At 38.7% G+C, this 24,631-nt stretch overlaps 1 protein-coding gene across 4 annotated transcripts in view; it reads right to left on the bottom strand.

The window, feature by feature from the left end:
- LOC144646296 (uncharacterized) overlaps positions 1-18,990 on the bottom strand; it is a 33,512-nt gene extending 14,522 nt beyond the window's left edge. The window contains exons 1-23 of one of the 4 annotated variants that reach the window (XM_078505835.1): positions 18,691-18,990; positions 17,789-17,962; positions 14,603-14,890; positions 13,693-13,789; positions 12,796-12,817; positions 10,519-10,581; positions 10,200-10,261; positions 9,623-9,650; positions 9,030-9,092; positions 8,602-8,648; positions 7,604-7,640; positions 7,372-7,434; positions 6,847-6,932; positions 5,618-6,218; positions 5,071-5,201; positions 4,825-4,855; positions 4,493-4,555; positions 4,158-4,220; positions 4,006-4,068; positions 2,909-2,961; positions 2,709-2,745; positions 1,948-2,010; positions 1,444-1,577 (exon numbers count right to left, since the gene is read on the bottom strand). In XM_078505835.1, coding sequence (XP_078361961.1) covers positions 1,444-1,577; positions 1,948-2,010; positions 2,709-2,745; positions 2,909-2,961; positions 4,006-4,068; positions 4,158-4,220; positions 4,493-4,555; positions 4,825-4,855; positions 5,071-5,201; positions 5,618-6,218; positions 6,847-6,932; positions 7,372-7,434; positions 7,604-7,640; positions 8,602-8,648; positions 9,030-9,092; positions 9,623-9,650; positions 10,200-10,261; positions 10,519-10,581; positions 12,796-12,817; positions 13,693-13,789; positions 14,603-14,890; positions 17,789-17,890 — 2,197 coding nt within the window. In that variant the 5' untranslated portion in view covers positions 17,891-17,962; positions 18,691-18,990. Of the gene's footprint in view, positions 1-1,443; positions 1,578-1,947; positions 2,011-2,708; positions 2,746-2,908; positions 2,962-4,005; positions 4,069-4,157; positions 4,221-4,492; positions 4,556-4,824; positions 4,856-5,070; positions 5,202-5,617; positions 6,219-6,846; positions 6,933-7,371; positions 7,435-7,603; positions 7,641-8,601; positions 8,649-9,029; positions 9,093-9,622; positions 9,651-10,199; positions 10,262-10,518; positions 10,582-12,795; positions 12,818-13,692; positions 13,790-14,602; positions 14,891-17,788; positions 17,963-18,305; positions 18,486-18,512; positions 18,669-18,690 lie in introns of those variants that run through there. The other 3 variants (XM_078505832.1, XM_078505834.1, XM_078505833.1) reach the window with 3 other exon arrangements.
- Between the last annotated feature and the right edge of the window lie 5,641 nt (positions 18,991-24,631).

Below are 24,631 nucleotides of genomic sequence, written 5' to 3'. Positions count from 1 at the left end.
ATCGTGTGCATTGTGCACATGTACCATTGGTTTTCGTTGCAGCCTGGCCGTTTTGGCTTTAAACATAGCATTCCTCACAGAGATAAAGTGACGGAAATGAAAATACCTGATTTTGTTTCAAATAAAAACTATATTCTTTTCAAAATCTCAGCCTGGGGTTTATTCTTAAAATATTCTTTAAAAAACGCAAATTTCAGCCTCGATATTCTTATAAACTGGATTCTTATAAAATAAAAAAGAGTGTAGCAACAGAAAGGCCCAGGATTGATTTCCACACCGATACGATACTGAAGATTGTGTGACATTTCCGTATTAAAATGGTCTGAAATTTAATGAAGTCAACACCGCTAACTAGAATCACTTTATACATGCATTTATGCAACTTATCAAACAAAACATTTTAGATCAGCTAAATCAGCAATAGGGTAGAAGTTCTCTCTAAACTCTGGCTTGTCGTACAAATAGGAATACGGATACCGTCACTGTGTTATTTTTAATGGATTGAGATAAATACCCGAATAAATATCATGATCAAAAGCAGTAAAAGGAAGATGGCGAGTCGCGAAGGGAAAAGTTAAATATTATCGACAATGCACGTCATGATCAAAGCAAACAATGATTTCAGATAGCTCACCTTTGCAATCTAATCAAGATACTGCTGCCATCGGTCTCCCTTTTGGAAAGGTTTCAAAAGTTATGACACTAACCGGCCTTCACTCGTCAAATTCAACATCAGTCAACTTAGTCTGCCATCACGTATGCCGACTTCGAATACACGTACAACGGTAAAAAAGTTCTTTAAGCGAGCTCACAATTATCCAGTACATCATTCTCCCCTGACCCCAAAACTCCGTTTAACTGTACGTTAGAAATCAAACGCGTTTTGCCGATGGATGCTCTTAAAGTTGATTCATACTCATTGACAATCAAAGATGGCGTACCGAAACTGAGTAAACAACAAAGTGCCTAGTTCCCAGTGCTACTCGGTTGGAGTAATCTTTCACTCCTCACACGGCCGTCCACCGGGCCATAGCATATAGGCGTCACCGCCTAAAAAGTGGTCAATGATTTTTTTTAATGAATTCATTTGTTCATGTATCATCTGACAAATCCACGGAACCATAATAAAGGTCGCTTCAGGGCCAAACTGCTAAAACGTTTACTGGCTGATAACTAACTTTTCATGCTCACGGTTTGACTTAACGATAATTTTAATGCTGTGTTGTATATGGTATAGCTTTCGAAGCCGCCTTAAAATTAAATATCATCTAAGCGAATATTTAAACGTTTGGAAATCACGCTAAAATCGTCTTTGAAACGCAGTGACCTAAAATCAAAACGCAGTGGACTTGAATAAAGTTTCCAGTTACTCTCTACCTTCCTATAACACAAGCCCTCCCACGTAACATTGTATAGAGACGTTTTTAGCATCATAAACCTTACCTTTTCCAGAGCGAATCTTAACCAACTGGACTTCAGAGTCCATAGAATTTGCTTGAGCCAGCAACTTTGACTCAGCCTCCTGTCTCATGAGAACTTTCTTCTCAGAAGGAGAAACCAAAGGACAGCCAGACAAACTGTAAAACAGAACAATGGGGTCAGTTTGTAACAGAAACCCCTATTTGTGCTTCGCCGGCGGACAAGGAAAACAATTCAGTTAATGACAAAGTAGTGGATAACAAATAACATTGTGTGAGAATCAGATGAGTTAGCAGCTTCTGCAAGAATTTTCTTTTTTAGATCACCACAGGATCCCAAGAGTAGTAGGGCTTGTTTGTTATTTATTCTTTAGGGTGGCTGTACACAGGCTATTTTTCCTTTCATTTCTTTGTTCTCTACTATTCCTGCGCATGATTTTTTTTATGGAGGCGGAGAGCCCCCTTTAAGAATGCTCAGCGCATTCCAGCTGTCAATGAATGAACGCTTCTTCATTTAGATCGTGCTTACCTTCTATGAGTGCTGAACTGACCGCTGGAATGTCCTGTCCCGTCACATCCTGGAGTGGGACACCTGAAAGGAAACAATATACAATAGTCACTCAACTTTTCAATTTCATCGTTTGGTTTAATTGTTATTACTTCCAGGGTGTCCAGCGGCATAGTTGTTCAGAAAAATGGGAAAATCGGAATTTTAGGGTTCAAGAAAAAGTTTTATTTAAAAAAATAGGAGAAAATAGGAATATGCTCAAAAAATAGGAAACAATAAAAACTGCACACATTGTAACTTCTAATGAGTTGTTCCTTCTACGTTGTCTATTATTTTTGGTTTTCCCTAGATTTGAAGGTTGTTTTAAACATCACAAAAAATGACTTCACATCTGGTGTCATAGATTGCTTCAACTCCCCTTACTCAGTCAGAACCAATTGCGGGAAAATGTCTGCAGAAAAGCTTGGTTCACAATTGTGAGATAAGTACAAGCACTTGTTCAAAAGAACCTTTTTTCTTGTGCTTGTGCTTTTCCACTAGTGTAAACCGGTGCGAGCTTAGAACAAAACACAAACACAAAGGCAAGATTTGGCTGTTGACGTGACTAAATCATACAATATTCATAAGAACTTCTAGAACACTGTGCTTACGTATGTTATCTTGTGCTTGTGCTTGTCGCAAGTGTGAACATGACATCCTTGCGCTTATCTCAGAAGTGTGAACCTGCCTTAAAGCACATATCTGCGTTTAAAAAAGCAATTCTGATTCATTAAAGTACTTACATCGGACCATTTTTCTCAGACTGCGAACCACTACCACCTGAAAAGTAGAACGAAAGTGAACAATGAGAAACGAGTTCTACACTATACGCAATGATAATGATACAACTTTCAATTCCAAATCAGGAGAATTCAAATAGACAATTGCCACTCACTCTTATACATAAGAGTAACACGGTAATTGCTTGTTTACGTACTCCTACCTGCTTCAGCATTTTGAAGAGCAAGCTTTGGCGCCAGAGGACAACCAGACAGGCTGAAAGAGTCAAAACAGGAGTATTTTACTTCCACTGCATCAAAAAGGAAACTATAACAGGGCCGGGTTCAAAGCACGATCAACCAGGATTAGGGGAGTTTATGTCAGTTTTTCAACTTTTCAGTTGGGATTTCTGATTACATTTTTTGTCCTCCAGTTTTGACGTCTACTTATCTCAAACTCCTCAAAAACATGAGCATCAAAAAACATTTATACAGAGAAATTGAAACCATGGTCAACGTTTAATCCTGGGTAAGTGTAAATCGGCTTTCGAACAACTCGGCCCAGAAGTTCATCATTCTTTTCTGTTAACCCATTGCTGTTGGGAATTTTGACTGAAGAAAAACTAACTTTAAACGTCTGACGTGTCGTGAACTCTCATATTAAATGATTCTTTTAAAGCTATGTTGTCTGTGAGGCCTAATGGTTAGTGAGTTGGACTTACATTTGTAACATTAAGAGGCCAGAGTTTAAGCACCGGTCGGAGTCATCGTGTTGTGTTCTTGCAAAGTCACTTAAACATTGCAGTGCCTCTCTCCACAGATGTAATGTAGATGTAAACAGGTACTGACAAGTGGTCGGGCAAAGCCCAGGTAAAAATGCTAGGGGTAACCAGCGATAAAGCGGCTGGCACCTCATTCTCGTCCCCAAAGCCCTTTCGTTTCTCTTAGCCGGCTTGGCACGAAAAAACGGAGGGCTCTGGGGACATAGGATTTTTGAATAATTCGAATTTTTTTGATTGGCTGTTTGGAACAAAGAATTCCTAAACGGAAGTCGAAAACGTAACTACTCTCTCATACATTCTTTTGAAACGTCATGACTACATACATGAAGACCGGAAGTCCTAGAATCTAGGACTGGAAATTCTTTGTCCCAGAGCCCTTTGTTTCCTCGTGCCAAGGCCCAGCCGGCTAAGAGAAACGAAAGGGCTATGGAGACGAAAATGCTGGCACCTCAGCTGGGGGAGTAGTAGTGATTCCCCTAGCCATTCGGGACTTTTAATCCACTAGGCCCCGAATAGCTTCGTTTTTCTACTGTACATACCTTCTGTGTGAGGCGTACTTGCCAGTCACGTGGCCTGTTCCATCACACCCAGCAGTGGGACACCTTCAATGAAAAGAGACATCACTTAACTGGACGCTCGGAGAGTAAACGGTTGAATTCAAACTACTCACTGCGTTATCTTAAACACATACATGAACCTAACTTCTTGGTGTTCCTGCTGCTGCATTTTGGCCGCCAGTGGGCACCCTGATAAACTGAGAAACAAAACAAGCATACAGTCAACTGTAAGATAAATACCTGGTGTTGGTCCCGTCCCTACCATTTTTCAGCCATTTTACTGTAACTAAACTCTCTATAAGACGGATACCTCTCTAAGGCGAACAGTTGGAACCGGTCCCGACAGTGACTGTCTTAAAGAGAGTTGACATAGTTGTAAAATAATTATCAAACCTTTCAGTCTTGATAAAAAAATGTTCACTTCAGTGCGAGATGGCATGAAATTAAACTAAGTGGCTTTAAGAGTTACCTCCTGTGAGTTGCATATTGACCTGACACATGGCCCCTTCCATCACAGTTTGGAGTTGGGCAACTAAATACAAAAGAAACAAAACCAACCAGAAATGTTATTATTTGTCAACAATAACTGAGTAATCTTTGGGTCAACTTTAGAGGAATCGAGCCAAATAACGCATCTTCTCCTAGTAAAGTCGGCTAATGTTACGATCTGCTCTGCTAGCAGAGGCACAGGAGTGTTGCTTGTTAATGACTACTTGAAATAGCATTATGTAACGAAAAAAAGTTCAAACAAACAAAACCCAGCAACACAAGATTTCTTAGTTTAGTACTGTCATCACATACCTGAGAAGTTCTTTGGGTTTTCCATCAGGTCCTACAAATGTTATAAAAGCAAGAGCTCTGTATTATTTTATAAGAATATGCGTAACTGAAATACTGTGTAGGATTGATGGCTATCAAATGATGACCTGGCAAACCAAATTACTATTATTGTTACTGCAGTCATTTTATTAAGAATTTTTTAAGAATGGTTCTAATGTATTAGGCAGCAGTTACAAGTGAAAAATAACACAGTGAAATATATCTTACCAAACTCACGCTTTACTGGTGTTTTTGGAAGAGGCACATTCCTGACAACCCTTGGACAGCCAGAGAGACGACGATGAGTAGCAAAACGGCCATTTACATGGCCTGAACCATCACATCCTTCTGTGGGACAGCTGAATAAAAAACAAATAGTTTAGTGGACGGTGTTTAACGATGCTTTGAAGAGGACTAAACCAAATCATCATTACAAGGTTGTTTCAGGTAAGATTGAACATATAGGTAGGGTTCAAAACATTAAAAGAGATGTAGCTAAGAAAACACTAAGCCGGCTCATCAACAAGCCCAGCTGACTTTTCTGGCCTTGGCAGCTCTAAACGTTTACCTTAATCTTTATTTTTGTGTGAAATTTCAGCTGGATTTAAGTTCTCTTCAGCCATTGAAATAAGCCGGCAGCTGGCACTTAGCAGCATCCCTGGGAAGGGCCAGTGTAACTCTAATAACTCTTCTATAAATTTATAAAACCTTGAAATTTATTATTGTGAAAAGGTTACTGATAGAAACTACAAAGTGATGCATATAGTTTACATACCCAATAAACTTTGAGGCACCTCTCCCTCCTCCATAATCAGAGTCTTCCCCGTCATCTTTGAAATCATCCTCTTCAGATGAACTCTCAGATGACGACGTGTACTGCACCACTTCCTTTGCTTCCAAACACAACTCATCTGAACTCACTTGGCCATCATCGTCGTCGTCATCGTCACCATCATCATTATCACCAACTTCTGATTTGATGGTTCTGATAACAGTGTGATTCTCAGATTCCTCTGCTGAACACTCCTTTGGAGACAAATCTTTCGACAAGGGAGCCAAATTACCACTCATGACAGAGTTGGCAACAGCAACAGCAGTTGTTGCCGAGATGATACTTGGCATAGAAAATGGTGTAAAAGTAACAACCGGTGTAGTTGATGTACAGGTCACCGACGGAGACTCAGCTTTTGTTTTGGGTGGCTTGCTTTTTGGAAATGTAAAATGAACTGGGGAATCTTTATTGTCAGAATCAAAGTTGAGTTCTTTCTTGGCCGAGTTGTCTTCAGTGCTGGAAGCAGAAGAAATTCCTGAGTCTGGAGACGTGGGGCTTTCCTGAGGCAGCGTCTTGTCTGTTAGAATGTACTTTGGTGGGCGTGCTAAAAGAAAACACGACCAGCTCAATTAAAATGAGATGCAATTAGGACAATTTGAAAACACGTTCATCAAGCTAAGGACATCATAATTCTAAAAATACTTTTATTCTGAAACAAAGCACTGAATCAATACCAAAATTTGCATAGAGACTAATGTTTTGTTTGTCTAGCATATGTGAAGAAAACAGCCTTGTAGGATGAGCAATTTAGATTTTAGAATTTAATGATGTCAGATGAAATAAACAACGTGCAAGTATTAAAATTATTTGATAAAAGTTGACACTGGCTTAAAATATGTACAAGACGTTTCGGCTACTGCTGTAGCCTTCTTCAGCAATATGTAAATTTAAAAGGGCATCCTTGGTGTTATAGGAATAAAAACTAAAAAATGCAGAAAAAGGTGATAAGGAATGTACTGAATAAAATGGGGGCTGGAATTCTAAAAACGCGACTAAAAAGGATAGAATAGGGGGTGGTATGCAAAATTGTTAAGTTTCTTATAAATGTTCGGGAATGCTACCTGTACATATTTTAAGCCAGTGTCAACTTTTATCAAATAATTTAAATCTTATCATGCCTGGCTACAAAACCAGATATTTTTAAACGTGCAAGTAATTGAGCCTTGACTTACTTTTCTTGTGTGGGGGTGTAGTTGGTGGACTCTTGCACTGCCGAGCAGTCTGCTTTTGAACAGTGGCAAGGGGGCAACCTGAAAGACTGCAATGATACATGTAGCGGCGTCAGCTCCGATGGCGGAGAGATCCGTGAAACTAAAAGACTAAAGACTCACAGGTTCCACAAGGCTCAGGTTTATTGTGCCAACTGTTACAGTGATCCTGTATGGTAGGACGTGTTAGGGCGAACGCTCTAGTAGGTTCTGAGTTGTACAGCAATAACTGGTGGTTCACGTAGAATTTCTGTGAGCCTTATGGGGTTTTTACATGTGCTTGCGATATTTAAGCTTAAGTCACGTGGTAGCTAGCGGAAAATCATTGTGACGTAAATGCGGTTAAAAAAAAGGAAATACAAATGAAAACGAGGCTCGCGGGTGCCGTTACAATACATTTATTACATATAACTTGAGTGTTACAGGAGGAAAAGATGAAATATTCAGCTGCTTCCAAGTGATACAGCATGTAGAAAGAACAAATGATACCTTCTGTGTGATGTGTATAACCCCGTTCTGTGTCCAGTACCATCACAACCAGGGGTGGGGCACCTAAAAAAAGAAAATAAAGGTTACATACAGTCAAGCCCATTTTAATGAACACCCTGTCGAATTAAAGAAGTCAGACCTCTCTAAAGCAGAAGGGACACTATTATTTTGTTCTATGCTGTACCAAATCATTTACTTCATTTTCCTCCAGGAAGCAATGACTAAATCTTACCTTGCTCCATTATCATCTCCAGCTCCTGACATCTTACCTAAAAGTTTATCAATTAAAAAGGTTTTCTGTCAAAAACAACCAATGATATACTTTTGCAATGATATTTTTTTACCACGTCAGATATGCAACAGTTTTGTTTCACTTTCAAATGGCACTGTTTATGGATATAACAGGGCTGCAAATAACAGTTGGTCATCGGAAATTGGCCGAACAAAATTTGTTGGCCGTCAAAATCCCAATCGTGGTCGGACATGATGTCCGGACAATTGTTTGATCGTAAATCATTTTACGGCAACGATGAATAAAAATCTGTCCGACCACAATTTTGTTTTGTCCGACCAAGATGGTGTCTAAGTAGGACATATGTCCTTTTAAGTGAAAAAAAATTATTTGCAGCCCTGATATAACCCAAGCCCCACTACTCTACCAGACCCACTAGAGTTCTAGATATTCAGTAGATGAAATCCCATCCCGAAAGAAGAAGGTATTTTTTTTTACTGAAACTGACAATTCAAGACTGGATGCAACAACCTAATAAACCAGATTAGTATTCTTGGTATTGGCTTGGAACATGCTTGCAATGGAGGCTAATGCAGGGGAATATCATTAAAAAGAGCTCCATGTCATTTCCATTTGAAAAAATTCCCATTGCAGGCTAGTTCCAGTTCAATGCCGAGAATACGATATGACACTAGCTACGACAGGGGTGCAAATAACAGTCGGTCATCGGACATTGGCTGACCAAAATTTGCTCATGTCCGACAAAATCCGAATTGTGGTCGGACATGATGTCCGGACAATTTTTGATCATAAATCATAAGTGATAACTTGTAAGTGGCCTTTTGTTTTTGGTGATGTCCGACCACAATTTTGTTTTGTCTGACCAAGATGGTGTCTAATTAGTAGGACATATGTCCTTTCAAGTGAAAAAAAATATTTACAGCCCAGAGCGATGTTTGAAATATAATTTAATGATGATAGTATAGTACATAACTTACCATTTTTATCTTTTTCCACAGAAATCCTCCTTGGGCATCCATACAGACTGAAACGGAAAGGAGGATTTTTTTTTACCCACATCAATATATCTGACTGGTTCGTTAAAATGAGGTTGATGAAATTTTCACTGTTTTAAGCGCAAATCGCCGTAAACACGTTTTTTTTCTCCAAAGTAGACGATATAAAAACTAAAGTGAATGTCAGTCTTTTTTTCTCTTCTCCTCTCTTCTCGGTTTGTTTTTTTAGCCATATCGCAGTGCAATGCACGTGGTCAAAAACACTCAGGTCACTTTTCGGCGCCCACGTTTTTATAAATCCAGTTCAAATATTTGTTGCAACTTAAAATAACAATAAGATTAATGCACACAGAATGGCATAAAAACACAAGAGTTATAGTCTCATGCACTACCGTACAAATGACACAAACCTTCTGTGAGAAGCAAATAATCCAGACTTGTGTCCTGAACCATCACAACCAGGAGTTGGACATCTGTGATTAAAAAAAGACAAGAAGGGTGATCAACATAACTTAAATACCATGCTATTACACTAACAGTTATTATAGCTACCGGTAATTAACAATTATTGGATGAGGTTGAGCATGATAGCGATAATTATCAAGGCCAAAGTTTCTGTTATCTGCCGAAGCCGAAGGCTGAGGCGGATAACAGAAACTGAGGCCTTGATAATTATCCCTATCATGTGAAAACCGAATCCAATAATTGTTTTATTATGCACATTCCTGAGCTGCACTTGTAAAGACAAGAGCGCGCACAAAATTTATTGTTTATATACTTTTATAAGCTTACAACCTTTCGTCACTTCTCCATGCATAAAACTATTGTCTGTAGGTATGACGTCACTTCTACATATGTAAAATCTAATGTCTGTAGGTATGACGTAAGAGAAACAGCAAGCAAGAATTAGCTGCGTGCTTATAGCCAATCAAAATCAAGCTGGTGACACCAATGTATAATAATAACAGATAAGTGAAGCATCTCTTTTTACTCATTTTCTTACCTTGAAGACTCTGAATCGGCATCCTTATCTGTTGATTAATAAGAGATAGTGAGTTTTTTTTCTCAAAATCAAAATTCTTTTAAATGGCACTATGGGAATGTGTGTTTTTATTGCTATACTAGTCAGTGAAAAGCAATTACCTACAACAGATTCCACCACCTCTCCAAATATTTATTTCACTGCAAGTTAGTTAGCCAGGGTCTGGGTTACTAACTTGGCTGGTCACCGGGTATGCTCAGAAACCCGACAAAAGTTCACAAGGAAGTTCTACAATCCTAGACAAAAGTCTTGGGACACTAACAATTTTGACGAACAATTGGCATTGTCTTAAACTCCCCCCTCCCCACCCCCAATGCAATGCTGATTTATATCCAAGCAAACAAGCAACACTATTTCAACCTTTTTTTTTTTTTTTTTTTTTTTTTTGGGGGGGGGGGGAGGGGTTTGGAAAATTGAACAATGACTTCTTAACGCAAAAGAATTTGTCACTGACCACTATTTCCTTGATCGTGATTTTTGTCCAGGATTGTAGATTTAAACAACAGAAGTCTCATTAAATTATGTTAAAATCAATTACCTCCACTGTCTGTTCTTGAAAACCTCCTGTTAGTTTTCTGCACATAGGGGCATCCGTACACACTGAAAATAGGTACAAGGTAAAGTCAATAAAGCGTTGAATGTTGGTCCTTGGTGTTTATTAAAGCACTGGGTTCTAAAGGACCTGTACATTTTTGTACAAGCCTCATATGGCTTCATCAACATTGCTGTCACTTGATAACTCCAGTTTCTGTAGTATATAATTAGGCTGGTATCTGTTCCTTATAAGCACATAAGGCATAATAATATTAAAATATCCCACTCCTCACAGGTTAACAAAATGTAATCCTTCCTCTAACCTGCGGTGTGATGCAAACTTCCCATTAACATGCCCCTTTCCATCACATCCTGGCGTGGGGCACCTAGAGTGAAACACCATTCAATAAAAACAGGTTAATACAGGGTATTATAACTACTGTAGAAAATAATTATAAAGACAGGCAAAGAATAGATTGGGGTTAACGTTAGTTGTTTGGTAGAAACAGAAAAAGGCTATGGTAAGCAACCCATACCTCAGCGCAAAATTTAAGGTGCACTATTATCACAGGGAGATTTTTGCTTTAATAAAACTGTTAGTAATTTATCCCTCAATTTACAGAATGAACTGCTACACTCAATGTTGAATGTTCATATAAATTTTTTCAAAGCAGTTGTTTCTTATAAGCATATTACTTATTTGTTGGCACATAGTTGCCATAGACATCAGTTTTTTAAATTTCCTGGCTCTATCCTGATAAAAAATGAAATTTTGCCTGACCAAAAAAATACAAAATGTCAAAGGTAGTAGCAGCCTCCAGCCTTCAGTGCATCCAAAAGACATCACTAAGATTACATTAACCTGAAATGTTTCTTCCAGCCATCAATGGTATCATTAAGGTGTTATAATTTTAATTTCCCCTGACTTTTCTTCAAAATGTCAATTTTCCCCGACTCAAAATAAAATTTCTCTGACTTTTCCCTGACCTTAAAGAATTTTATTTTTCCTTGACCATTTCCTGACCTGTACGTGGCAATCTTGTGGAATGGTTAAATTTTTCTCTTTATTTATAATTCTACTTTAAGTTAATGCGTATGCCCTGTGTAATTGTCGAGTGGTTAATAATGCAATGGGACAATTTGAGTGGGCTCACAGTTATTTAGAAAGTGACTTGATCCTCTTAACATGCAGCTGTTTCTTGTCTACATAATGACGCTTCTACAGTTAAAGAAGGAAAAAGGACTCCACATCGAATTCTGAAGTATTTGAACTCATGACCTTGAGATAATTATAGTAAATGCTCCACCAACTGACTTACTGTAGAAGGTTATTTTGCAAGAGAGCATTATTAAAGCTGACAGTTCAGTTAGCAGAGAGTATACAGTTTAAATTTGTTTATAAAAATAATTTAGGAAATAGAATATAAAGCATAATATTGGAAAATTAAAGTAAACTTTAGCCTTTTGGCTCTTGAAACTGACAGCATACATCAGCAGGTGTTTTCAGACAAATCATGAATATTAAAATAATTTTATTCCAAAAGGTGAAAATCCATAGGAACCAAATTTAATTTACATAGCAAAAGTAATGCAAGCAGAAATTACTTGGATCACTCTTGTGATGTAAATTACATTCTGTTCTCGAGATTCAGGGACATTGAAATTAACACAGTAATGAATAAACTACATGTAGTGAATATAAGGTGATTGAATAAACTACAATTTTTCTCACTTAAAACGTCTTAATTATTTAAGGCTGTTTAAAGGGGCTTCACACATGTATGTATGTCTTGCTACTTTAAGCAGTTAGTACTTTTTTGCTTTCCAGTAACAAGGTGGCAAAAGCTGAACATTAAAAATGCAATATTAGATGAAATTGTTTTGCTATATAACAATACTACAGTTGAATCCTGCTATCTCAAACTCTCAAGGGAAACAAAAACTAGTTTGAGAAATTGGGGAGTTCAAGATAGCTGATAGCAATTAAATGACTTTAAAGAAAATCCAAGGGAAATGGATTTGAGTTTGAGATACCAAGGAGTTTGACATAACGAGGTTCAACCGGTACAAAAGAAATTCAAGTATAGTGAAGAAATGATATTTACCAAGTAGAAAGCTTATAAAACAAGGTGGTTAGACGTGTTAACAAGCTGATAAAAAACACTTATTTAAAAGAAAAACAATCAAATTCTCTAGAGGATTTGTTACCTTCATTAGTGCTGGGCCTTAATATTGTTAATATTGAAATCTTACGTTTTTGTACTTTTCTCTTATAATATTATTGAGAGCTTTAAGGATTTCGTTTACATGTGTACACATGCTGTCTTTCCCTTTAAAGTTTGGACATTCATTACTTTGATGCTTCAGTCAATTTTAAGAACACTATTGCAGGGGTGACAACTCTTAGCCCCAACCAAGAGCCACTAAGTTATAGTTAATCCACAAGCTAAGTCGATCCACATTATTTTACCATTAAGACAACAAAACCGCCAGCTATGCAGGCTTACTATGACATTGCGGCATTTTTCCAAATGTTTTCATGGTATTGTGGTATTTGCTGAAATTTTTTCGTGCAGCTTAAGAATAGGTTAGTCACTTACCCAATTAGCTCTTGGATTGATGCTGAAAGTGAACAAAATACACATGTTATAAACATTTTTGTAAATTAAAATAAATTAAAAAGTAATTTTTTGTCTTAAAAATAAAACTAAATAAACTAATTACTAGACTAATTAAAAGTAGAAATTTATCTTTAAAAACAGGGTTGGAAACTAAAATTTCAGAGCACTCGCCATCTGGGCAAGTGACCTTCAAATTGCACTTGCCCAGAGCAGTTTTCACTCGCCCAGTCTCCTCCATAAAAGAAAAGAAAAATTGAGCCGCCCTCCTCCCACAAATACTTAAATATACAACTTAAGACGACTTTAGTGGTTAGTTATTAGCTTTACATGCATTTAGACGAACTCCACTTATCCTATAGCTCATGCGCGGACGTTGCTTAATTTGTCTGAGATTTCAAAATCTTGGTAAGCTATCGGCTTGTGGACAGTTAGATTATTTGAAGTGGAAAGTAAAAGTTACGCTCATTTTGAATAATATATTCTGGATACAAAAATCGTACTCGCCAAACTGGGCGAGTGATCCATGATTTGTTCTCGCCCGACATTTTTCACACTCGCCCAGGCGAGTGAGTGAGCACTAATTTCCAACCCTGAAAAATTAATCAAATCCTTCCAAAAAATAGAGAATTTAATCAGGTGAATTGTTGTAGCCTGCATGGAAGCTAGTTCTCTTTATGGTTGGGGAGAGGAAGGGAAGGAAGGAAGATACTTCCCTTTTCTCCTGCACCCCCTCCACACCCACCTAAGAGCCCAGGGGGGGGGGTACTCCGGCTTGTAAATGATGGGAATGATCGAAGGATTTTTTGGGTTTGAAATTTCGGGTCCCCCCTGCGCCTAAGAGAGCTTGCTAGCAGACTAACATAACATATGCCTTACCAGCCATGCCAAGCCCTCTGCACTGTCTCTTCATATCTCTAACACCACCAACAGGTCTGTCAAGATCAGACATGAATGCTTGTCTTGTTGCATGAACCTATAAGAACATTGAATCTTAAGAACTATAAAGGGCAGTAGATGGATGTTGTACTCAATTTATTACATAACGGCAACCCTCCAAGTTTACTTTTTTCCTAAGTGGCCATTTGCATTGGCCACCAACTACTCAAGTTTTGGTCGCCAGTGAAAAATTTTAGTCACCAACTTAAGCTGATGCCTTCAATCATTCCTCTCAATTTTAGTCGCCAGGCTGGCGACCTTGGTTCAATTTTAGTCGCCACCAAAATTTTAGTCACCTGGCGACTAAAATGGTCTTAACTTGGAGGGTTGAACGGTAAGGCTGGTTTTCTTAGTCTGTCTGTAGATGGTGGTCAACAAAGACTACTGTAATTTCTGGAGAACAGGTTTGGTGAAATGGTGAGAGCACTCGCCTCCCACCTATGTGGCCTGGGGTCAAATCCTTGGTCGGTATCATATGTGGGTTGAGTTTGTTTTTGGTTCTCATCATTGCTCTGATGTTTTTTCTCCATGTTAGTCTGCTTTTCCTCCCTCCACAAAAACCAACACTTCCAAATTCCAATTTGGTTGGGACCTGGCCATATTGGTGGGAGGTGAGCACTCTCGCCACTACACTTTCTCTGCTCTCCCCAGTTAGTAAGTTGAGTAGCAAGGCGTACATGTATAAATAAATTCACAAGACTAGTTTGTACAAGTTATTATTACTCATTCAAGGCTACACTCAACTGTTACACACTCTGTGTAACCATGAAACATTGTGGTTTGAACACAAAATTCTAACATCAACTTAAATTACGATTAAATTTTGGGTTTACAAGGCCCTTAATCTTACCCTTCTCCTGGTCGTATCCATTGGCACAACAGAACTTTCTCTTTCCATACATTCCTCACTACAATAAAGCTTTTCATCATTTACAAATTCCTCACTGTATATTTCTTCCCCACAAGTATGACAGCTCAGTGCTGGTGCAGTTTCCTCGTGCTTCTGACTCAAATTTCTCACCACGTCATCTGACGCAAATGTCTCTTCTTCCCCAGATTCTAAACTATCGACCGTCCTGACTTCAGAAGTTGATATTTTAAGACAAAGCTTTGGAACTTTTCTTGGTTTGTCAAAATCCTGAGGAAAAAAAGAAATTCAGGCAGGTAAAGAGTGGCATCCTGATCTCTTGAAACCCTCATTTTCCAAAACTCTTGACAACTTTTACCAAAAGTCATTTCCCGTTCTTCAGTTGAACACTGTTAAGAAACCCTCCGATTCCTCCAACTTTCTGATTTTTTTCAAAATTTTTTTTTTTTTTTAAGAAAAAAAAAAAAAAAACCTAAAATAAAACGCTCAAAAAAAAAAAATAAAAAAAAAAAATTTTATAAAAAAAAAACAAAGAAAAGATGAAAACACTCAAGAAATAGGGAGAAACACTCGCCTGCAGCTTGAGTTTCACCCTACACTTCTTCTGTGCTCTTGTCACTTCCTTGCAATGCTTCATAACAGAACAAAGCATGCAGGTCAAGGCTTATTTATTTGTTAATTATTTGACAAAATTCCTCGCACTTTCTTCTTGATCTTTACTTTGCATTTATATATGCATGTATGACCTTTTGAATTGGGTATCTTATCTTGTCTAACACATGCCATTCAGGATCAGGTAGACAAGAAAAACTATTTGTGTCAGTATATTATTAACATGATCCTGCAGCTTGAGAAAACATATGTGAAATATATAACTTGGATTTTACAATATCAGCATACCAGATTTATATATTAATAATTAGTTTCACTGTTCCAGTGCCCTTACCCCCCTTTTTAACGACTTATCAACAAAACAAGGTGCAGTTAAGGGCTTTATAAGAGTGTCAAACCAGTTGTCCAGGTCAAGCAGATATCCCTGACCGGAGAAGTAACTTTTTGTGCGCGCTCACTTGCCCGATGGGCAAAGGCCCAACAAACATGCGACTACTCTGGGCAAGCAAAATTTGAGAGCGGATTGTCCGAAAGGCAAGCGGGAATTCGAGTTTTTTATAAGCCCTGAGGTTGCAATGGTTTGTTGGCCAGCTGAATTTAGGGGTGGGACCGTATTTCGACTGGCTGGCCACAGTGGAAAGCCTTAACAGCTGCAGACACCCAACCTCCAGTTTGCAATGCCCTCAGCAGGACATACTTCAAAGACTAGGAAATATGCAAATGATCAAACTTCTTAAATTGAAATTCTAAAAAATCAGTTAAAAGGTTTCACGCTTGACTAGTGACGCCAAGAAAAACTATTTCCTTTCAAAAGCTTCAGCCTGGGGTGAAAAGGGTCACAGTTGCTCCATTTAATTTCTGAAAATTTGTTTTGACATGACACCAAATTCTACAGATAAGAAGGTGAAACAGAAGTCATCTGCCATAATTTGACACCTATCTTATTTAAATGTCAGGCTTAATAATAAAATTTGTAGACCTGTAATATATTCTGTGCCCAATATAGAGATGAGCAGAATGAACTGCTGATGCAAATAAGCCCAGGATTTTTTTAAAGCTGTTAAATGAAAACAATCCGTGAAAATCTTCTTCTCATTGGGGTAATTTGAACACATTTTATTCCAATCTGCAAATAATAACACCTTAGTATTCACTGGATTCCACTCATATCTACTTCATAATTGTTTGAAATTCTTGGCCTTTCTCGAATTTCCATTCTTAAAACTGCAAGACACCCAAAGAAACTAGTTAATGAAAAGAGCTATGTATTTGGTAATGACACCAGGCCGCAATTAACATTTCTCGATTCCGTGTGATACGCAGGTCTTAGCCAAAATTGTTCATTTCAGCCACGAAATTAATATCAATATTCCAAGTTAACAACTCTACGGAAACTGAGCGACGGATGCCAAAACTTAAGTCGGATTAAACTTTTTAAATCCAAAACCTCTTTAGTCGAGAGAAGGGCGGCAGGGGTGGGCATTAAAAACGCAATTCGAGTTGAGTTTGCAAACTTTCATCATCATTCATAAACAGCAAAGAGACACAGACCATCTGTGCATAACAATAAGGGGCCAATTAAACTCGAAAATGTCCTGCGCTTACAAAACTTGGCCAAATTATGCTATTTTTCAGGATTCTAGTGGCAATTCGATCACTCTAGTAAGTCGGGAGAATCCAATAATTTTTTGGCCCAGCCTCCGATTATTTCGAAGTATTTCGATTCTTTGTATTAGGCGAAAACAACTGCTTGTGTTTACTTATTCAAAATGTAAGTTCTAATCGTCGACGAGAAAAATCCCCATTAATTTAGAACCAGCTAAAACATCTACAGAATTGTAGCGAAAAATTTAATCACTCTTGATCAATAAATTTTCGAATGAAACTATCCCCAACAACCGTTACTAAATAGTTGTATGAGGAAATAAACATGGCAAGATAATTTCTTCGCGAAAGTACAGGTAGAAATTAACATATCTTACGAGCAAATGAAAAGATATTTTCTATGAAACGTTCTTTTGCCTGTAATGTAAAAGAAAACTTTGAAACAACACACAGACTAGTGAATGAAGATCTCGAGTAAAGCTAACTTTCGCCTGCGGCCGATCGTGCTCAACAGACCAGAAAATTCTACTTCGAAAAAACTTTTCATAACAGCGCTCGCGAATGAATGAAGAAAAAAATATGCAAATTAGTTCGCGGTGCACAAAAAGTTTTAAAACCACGGCAGAGTAGTGTGAAGATTTATCGATCGCCGAGTGAACGGGCCAAAACATCCTAAAACGGTATGTGGGCAAAGTTAACTGCCTGCGAATCGAGCCAAGAAGCAGGCAATAACGAAAGACAGGCTGCTGTAGCGATTTCCCTAAGCTCGAGCGCTTCTTTACAGTGAACGCACGCTCTTCAATCGATACCCAAACGCGACTATATCAAGTTTCAATATTTCGTGCACACCAGAAAATTATTTTGAAACTTTTTAACAACAAGAAGAGCGGATTTGCGGCAACTACTAACTGCTCGCCCAAAAACTTTTGCCTGATCTAATGTTTTACTTACCGATTCGAAGGAAATTGCTTCCCGTTTAATTCCTGCGCCAGGAGTTTGTTGCCCATCTTGTTGGAGTGCAAATTCCCTGCTCGCATCAGGAGGTTCCTCCATAGCTTGTTCTGTGCTCGCGAATTATTTGCCTTTTGCCAGCTCTTTGCAAAAATCACCGGGCTTTCGGGGTTCCTAAAAAAAAAGAGTTGTTTTCAAATGAGCGAGCAATCGGCTGAAGCGAAAGTTAAACTAACAATATATGCGCGCGGCCTCTTAAAGCATAATCTACGAAGTCAAAATATAAAATTTACCACGACAGAAAATATTTTGGGAATCGGACAATTTTCCCCAAACAAAGTGCTCGCACACTGCCAGCGCTCGCAAAAATTAAACTTACTTCTACCTAAAGACAAACAATTGAGTAGAGCGAAAATTATTAAAAATTCTTACTCCCGGCGTGATAAATTTTATCAAAAGCTCCACACAGATATTTAATTCCGACGAAATTACCCCAACTGATTTAGAACTCGCTTACTTGGTCCGCGCGAGCGGAAGGCAGTAACTCTTGCGTCCTCGTTCCTACAGCTGAAACTATTATCTGCATCGGCGAACAACAACTAAACATTTACATGGATTTTACAGCTATTTAAATATATCAACAGACGGAAAGCATAAATTTAAAACTGCTTGAAGTCGATAAAGAACAACAACAATCCATAAATTTCACACAAGTTCGGGTTACCTCGCTAAGGAAAAGTTTCCCACATTTACAGTTCTATCCGGGGCTGATCACCGCCAGAAAACGCACAAAATCCCTTTCGCTTCTTCTCCCCGTTTTGTTCGCTCACATGCTATTAATTTGCATACGTGAAAAGTTTTTTTGTCACCACACGAAGTCAAGCTTATTCGAAGAATGTTACCTGAATGCGGTATCGCCGATCTCCCGGAAAATTCGCCCGCTGAAAAAAATTTTCGAGCCCGGATTTCTTTCACCGGCGCAGGAAAGAACTTCAATCGCTCGATCCGCCAGGGAGATTTCTCGCATGTGAAGTTTTTGCTTCTTGTTTTTCAACTACTTCAATCGCCCAATGTTCATATTCGTTGCCAAAAAGTTCCCAAACAAAACTTTCCCAAGATGCCCCGCGCGCCCAGCAGCACCCTCGGGTTAATTTTGGATTAAACATTAATTCATACGAAAACGAAAACTTTTTCCTTATCTCGGATGAATATCTCGCAATGATAAACGTCAACGGGAATAATGACGTTTTTAAGAAGCTAGGTATATTCAGATTTTAAGAAATTCCCGCCGCTTGTAGCTTGTCTAAGAGGCGAGCGATCTAAGTGAAATTTGTTCAATTTGAATTTTTAATACATTCAAACAAAATACAAGTTAAAAACACTTGTCGTCGAGTCAAAGTGGTTCGAACTAATTACAGAAATTATTTAGAAAACGTTTTTCTTTCGACAAATAAGTCATAGAAGCTTACGTGAAGAAAAATATGTATTAGCAGCGATATTTAAAATAGCGAAAGCTCCAATTTGCAATTCCGTACACTCACTGCGCGCGAATCAAAATATTACATTTGAATTTTAGATCAGCTGAAGCGAAATTTTAAATGAAATCAACAGCGAAAAGTAATTTACTTTGGTTTCGGGAAACATTTAGCGCTACTTTATCAAATTTTGAGCACAACAGGGGGTTCTAGTCATAAAAATTGTGCAACTTTCGAAAACTTGACAAGAGAGAGACTCGTTTCCCGTCATTTAAGGAAAACACGATTAAGAAAACCCGATGTGCCAAGAATTGTTTAGCGATGCTGCTCGGAAAATGAAATGATTTATTATTCGGTCTATGTAATTCTTCCGCATAAAACATGTTTATACCTAGCAGAAGGCTTAAGAATTATCATAAAAATTGGTCTGTAAATTGTAAGATATAATAGGAAAAGTTTTTTTTTTCATCTTGAAACTTTCCGTTTTTCGTGCGGTGGCCACAAGCAAAGACAGACATATTCAAAGCAATGCAATTTGTTAAATGATTAAATCTCCTAAGAAACCCAGTTGGAAGCAGAAAAAAGTATAGTTAAGTGGCATAACATAAAAAGAACCGGGCCCATTTAGCATTTAACAAAATTTGAAGACCCAGTCGTTTTGAACTAAAGTTTTTATCTGCGAGCATCTTTTAGTTTTCTCACAAGAGCGCGCGCAACGCATTTATTAAGTTTTCGACGAGGGAATGATTAAAATTCAGTTTCCAAAATCTATCAATGAAAAACCCTTCAACAGTCGCGTAAAACCCACAAGATAAAAACGGCAACAATACGACCACCCAACTCAAACTGTAAATTTACCGCTGAGCGGTAAAAGAAAAGTGTTACAGTTTATTAAGCGCTGTGTGTCATGTTAAAAATAATAAGATTTTTGACATTTTGAAACGTGAGGCGGGCGAAAACAAACGGCAATGCACTTTATTTTGAATCAACCTGTTTATCCACACTGCATTGATTTATTCTAACTTCTCATCACTGTGGTATTATTAAACTAGTGTGGATAGGTAGTGAGAACAAAGAATTTAATCATCTGAAAAAATGTCCTGCTGACTTACCAGTGATAAGAAAACGTATCAAAAGAGTTAGGAGAATTTCCGTGAGGCATATTCAACGCTTTTCTTCTGCGTTAACAAGAATGAAAATTGTTTTGTCCGCACTCAAAAAAAAAATTTCGTGCGGAGACCAGCTTTCAAATAAAAACAGGTGATCCAGGTGATCTTGAACGAACAAAGTTTAAAAGTAGTCTAGCCCATAAATACAACACTTATCAGATATCTGAATGAATAATATTGCAACACGTGTTCTGTAACTTCTTAAAATAGAGCCAAAATTGCCTCAGTATTATAAATTGGATATTTTTGAAATTCTGGAAGGCGTGTTGGTCAGGAGTTGGTCTATTAGTTAGTTTTTCGGCTATCAAATTCGAGAAAGTCTTAGTCTGGCCTTATGTGCTGTGCTGGCTTTACTTTCACAGTGCCCTTCCATAAACCTGTGTACAGGGCGATCTATGTTCGCGCCGGTGTTGTTTGATCCCCTTACATTTATAAGCATAAAATGATCAAAAAACGAAATGCATATCACAAATTGAGCGATGAAACAAGCACACGTAACACAACATTATTAACGTAACGCAACACGCGCTCGCGCGATCAGGTAACGGTCCGGTCACGTCACGCCAAATACACGCGAGTTTCTCTCAATGGTACATGTAATTTTTGTCACGCAACAACAGACACAGTCCGGTCTGCGTTAGAAAGCTGGTACAATCGTTGGTAAAAGGGTGAACCTGTTTCAACCACAGGGATCGGAAGAACCATCGGTGCCCGCGCTTGACTCTCGTTTCTGTAGCACGAAGCTACTTGGACTTAAGACCCTAATCCCCCCCCAAAAAAAAAAAATTAATTTTATTATTTTTACATTTAAAAACTCTTTCTTTTAAACCCCCCAAAAAAAAAAAACCAATAAAAAAAAAAAAAGCGGCGACAGGGTCCTTTCAGAGAATGCTACCTTCCCCTGGACGGGATGCTAGTCCATCACAGGCCACCCTCCAGCTTTCTGTCAAGATTGCCGCCGGTACAATGTATGCTCTTAGGTGAAGAAAGACACTGTGAGAGTAAAATGCCTTTCCTAAGAACACAACACAAAGAAATCGCCAAGAATTCTCGATCCGGTATTGATCCAATACACAAACTATTAGACTGTTCACAAGCCCTCTATTTTTTCGTATTTTTCGATTGATGAGCGCGCCTGGAACGGCGAGAGATTGGACGCCGCGAAAACGGGCGCTTCCAGCCCTCCCTCCCACCGCGCTTCGCGCTTGCACTCGCGCTCTTTTTGCCTTGAAAAATAGAGAGGCTGTGAACAGTCTACAAACTATTAGGTCACTGCGCCTTGCCTCACTGAGACAATGTCTAAAGCTCTCGATTTCATTATCCTCGCTAAGTGGCCATCCTACAACATTTGTTGGCAAGGTCGGAATGAGAAAACAAATGACTTCTTGGTGAGAACTATCTCGTTTAAGTAATTAGTACATAACCTTTAATTTTCCTGATCTTCAGCTTAGTTTAATGCTCCCGAGTTGTTTGGAAAGCTAAAATGATCAGTCCTTAACGAATACTGCGTCTCACGCATTATCGAGCGCATTCAGACTTTTTTTTAGTCTTAAAAAAATAGAACACACAAAAACAAAAATGTCACATTACTAACAAAATTTTTCACTTTTAGCACTTAGACTTACTGGCGAGTAGCAGCTGTTAAACACAGCTTTTGATGCCGGAAAGTACTTTGTTGTGTGGATTGTTGAATATCGGGAAAGTTCCTTTTTCTCTTTCCACTGTGTTTATTTTTCTTGTATGCGACAAGCCTATTGTGTGCCACTCGTATCTTTTAAGAAAACACAGCTGAACGGCAGACCAGCCGTCGAAATCAGTCCTAGGTACAATGCAGGAGTTTAGATAGGCCCGGCTGTTATGCCGCAGAACCCTTAAACCAGCCTCAGATAAAATGCCAAAACCTGGGATTTCCCTTTTTCAGTGAAAATGATACATAACAATAGCCCTTAAGGTGCTGTGTCACGGATTTTACCAGATTTTTGAACAGCCAAACTTTTTATCGTGTCACAGAAACCTAAAAATAATAGTCCATTTAATTAAAAATTGCTAAATAATAGCACTTAAACTGTTAGTGAGCATCTTTGGCTGCAGATGGCTAGGATAGAAACGGATAGCAACTTCAAAAAGTTAGGCAAACGTTTTTAAGTTGTTTCCGCGCGTCATCAAAAAATCGATATTTATAGCCGTAGCTTGGTTTCTGTCAGCAAATTAAGGTTCAGTATATCTTCCTTTAGATGTTCAAAGATATTTTTTATGGGTTAAGTTGCATGCTACTAATTTCAGAACATTTCAGACCAAACATTTGCTAAATACCCGTGACATGGCTTCTTTAAACAGCGTACGCACCTACATGGAAGCCAGTATATAGGAACACCCCGTTCCCACGTAAGTGAGGGTAGGAGTTATCATCCCCTTCCCCCTCCCGGTCAGTCGAGTGAGCGAGCACGAGAAAATCACTTCGCACGAGGGACACGACGCGAGAGGGCAGCTAGTCAGTATTTCAGTTCGCGTGTTTTGGGAGGGAACAAGAATCTGTTTTGCAAGGAATGATCGAAAAGTCTCCAGATAATTATAAAAGGAAAAATAGCTACTGAAAAATCGCCGTTGAGACTTTCGTCTTACATGTACGTGCAAAAGCCAGACAAAGAAAAACACGGTTGTTTTTTATCGGTCTTCTTTGTTCGATAAGCGACTTATTAGGCTGTAAATTCCAAAAACAACTATTATGAGAAGTTTCAGTGTTTTGGGTTAAATGGCTGCAAAGTTATGACTCATTAAGCCACTCTGGCCTGCCTAGCCTCGTTTTCGTGTTTTTCGCAATATAAATGCCCCTGTAACTTCCCATTAGATGAAAGTATAGCCTTTAAACTTCGTACACTGATTTACTTAATTTAATTTTGTTGACAAATGATTTTTCTGGGAGCTGAAAATTAACAGCCGCCATATTTGCATTGGGTCTATTGAAAGACTATTTTTATGGACCTTTATGGAAGCAGTCGAAGCTGACAGACACCAACATCCACTGTATCTCGCGGATCACAGATCATCTAGCAAATTCCACCGACTGGCAACCAACGCGTGTTTATAGAAGTGATGCTACATGAAAACCTTGGAAACAAACGTGACGCAAATCCATCCCCGTTCAAAGTACACAAAGTACATGCAAAATTTCGCTCGATTCAGGTTGCTTTTGCTCCATAAATTGCAACTACATGAAAAAAGCGGATTAGGAAGAAATTTGACCTGTTCTCTTAATTTCTTTTCATTTTCATCAGACTCTTAGCTGCAGCTTAGCTGAGGGCCACTCTTAGCAAAAAGATGTGTCTAGAAACCCGGAGCACTGCAACATCAATAATGAAATCATAAACAGGACGAATAACAAGCGCATAGCCGCCTCCTATTTCCTTTGTTGTACGCGGAAAAGTGGCCTGTTCCAGGCGGTTGGTTCTCATATGATCGCCCCTATCACCTGGTACGAGCTAAGACCTATGAAAAACAATCATTTTAGCTACAGATCCAACACAATGACTGCCTTCAATAAAATAGCAAAACTTGTGGCATCCTATCTTCTCAGTTATTGCAGTTTTACGGCGAAGAAGGGAAAGAAAAGCTGGAAGGAAAGAACAAACCCAAACGATCGTGATCGCCCCAATCGCCGCAGACGTTAGCGATCGTCTGTGTAATGTTCTCATATAATCTCACCGATCGCAAGAAAACTTTTTGAAGTGACGTAGGCGATAGAAACGATCGGAGCTTATCCCGGGTTCTGTAGCTTAAAGCGACTAAGAGCATTGCTACTCTCCCTGGATCGGATGCTAGTCCATCCCAGGCGAGGGATGAAGTGAAAGAGTTTCAAAAAATGGCGAGGGGTTTGAAGTGAAAGAGTTTCCCCCACACCCCTTCCCTTATGTTTCGCTCGCCGTTTATCGTGCTGTTCCCTAACTAACCGACCCCGGGGAGGGGGGGGAAACTTTCTAAAATGGCCTGCATGGGGAGGCTCTGCCCGAAAGGGGTACCTTTTTCATGCTTTAGGTATATAAAAGGGTAGGGATGTCATTATTTTAGGTATATGAAAGGATAGGTATTTAAAAGGGCATTCAATTAAAAATGTTTCGAACAGACGCACCTTATTGCTGTATCATTTAAATTTATCAAACGCAACATAAAAATGGCATCGAGACTTCCTGTTTTAGGCATAT

This window comes from Oculina patagonica, chromosome 3 (assembly GCF_052425735.1).
Source record: "Oculina patagonica isolate OP01 chromosome 3, crgOcupat, whole genome shotgun sequence".
NCBI classification, from domain to species: domain Eukaryota; kingdom Metazoa; phylum Cnidaria; class Anthozoa; order Scleractinia; family Oculinidae; genus Oculina; species Oculina patagonica.
This window is presented reverse-complemented; position numbering and strand designations above follow the sequence as displayed.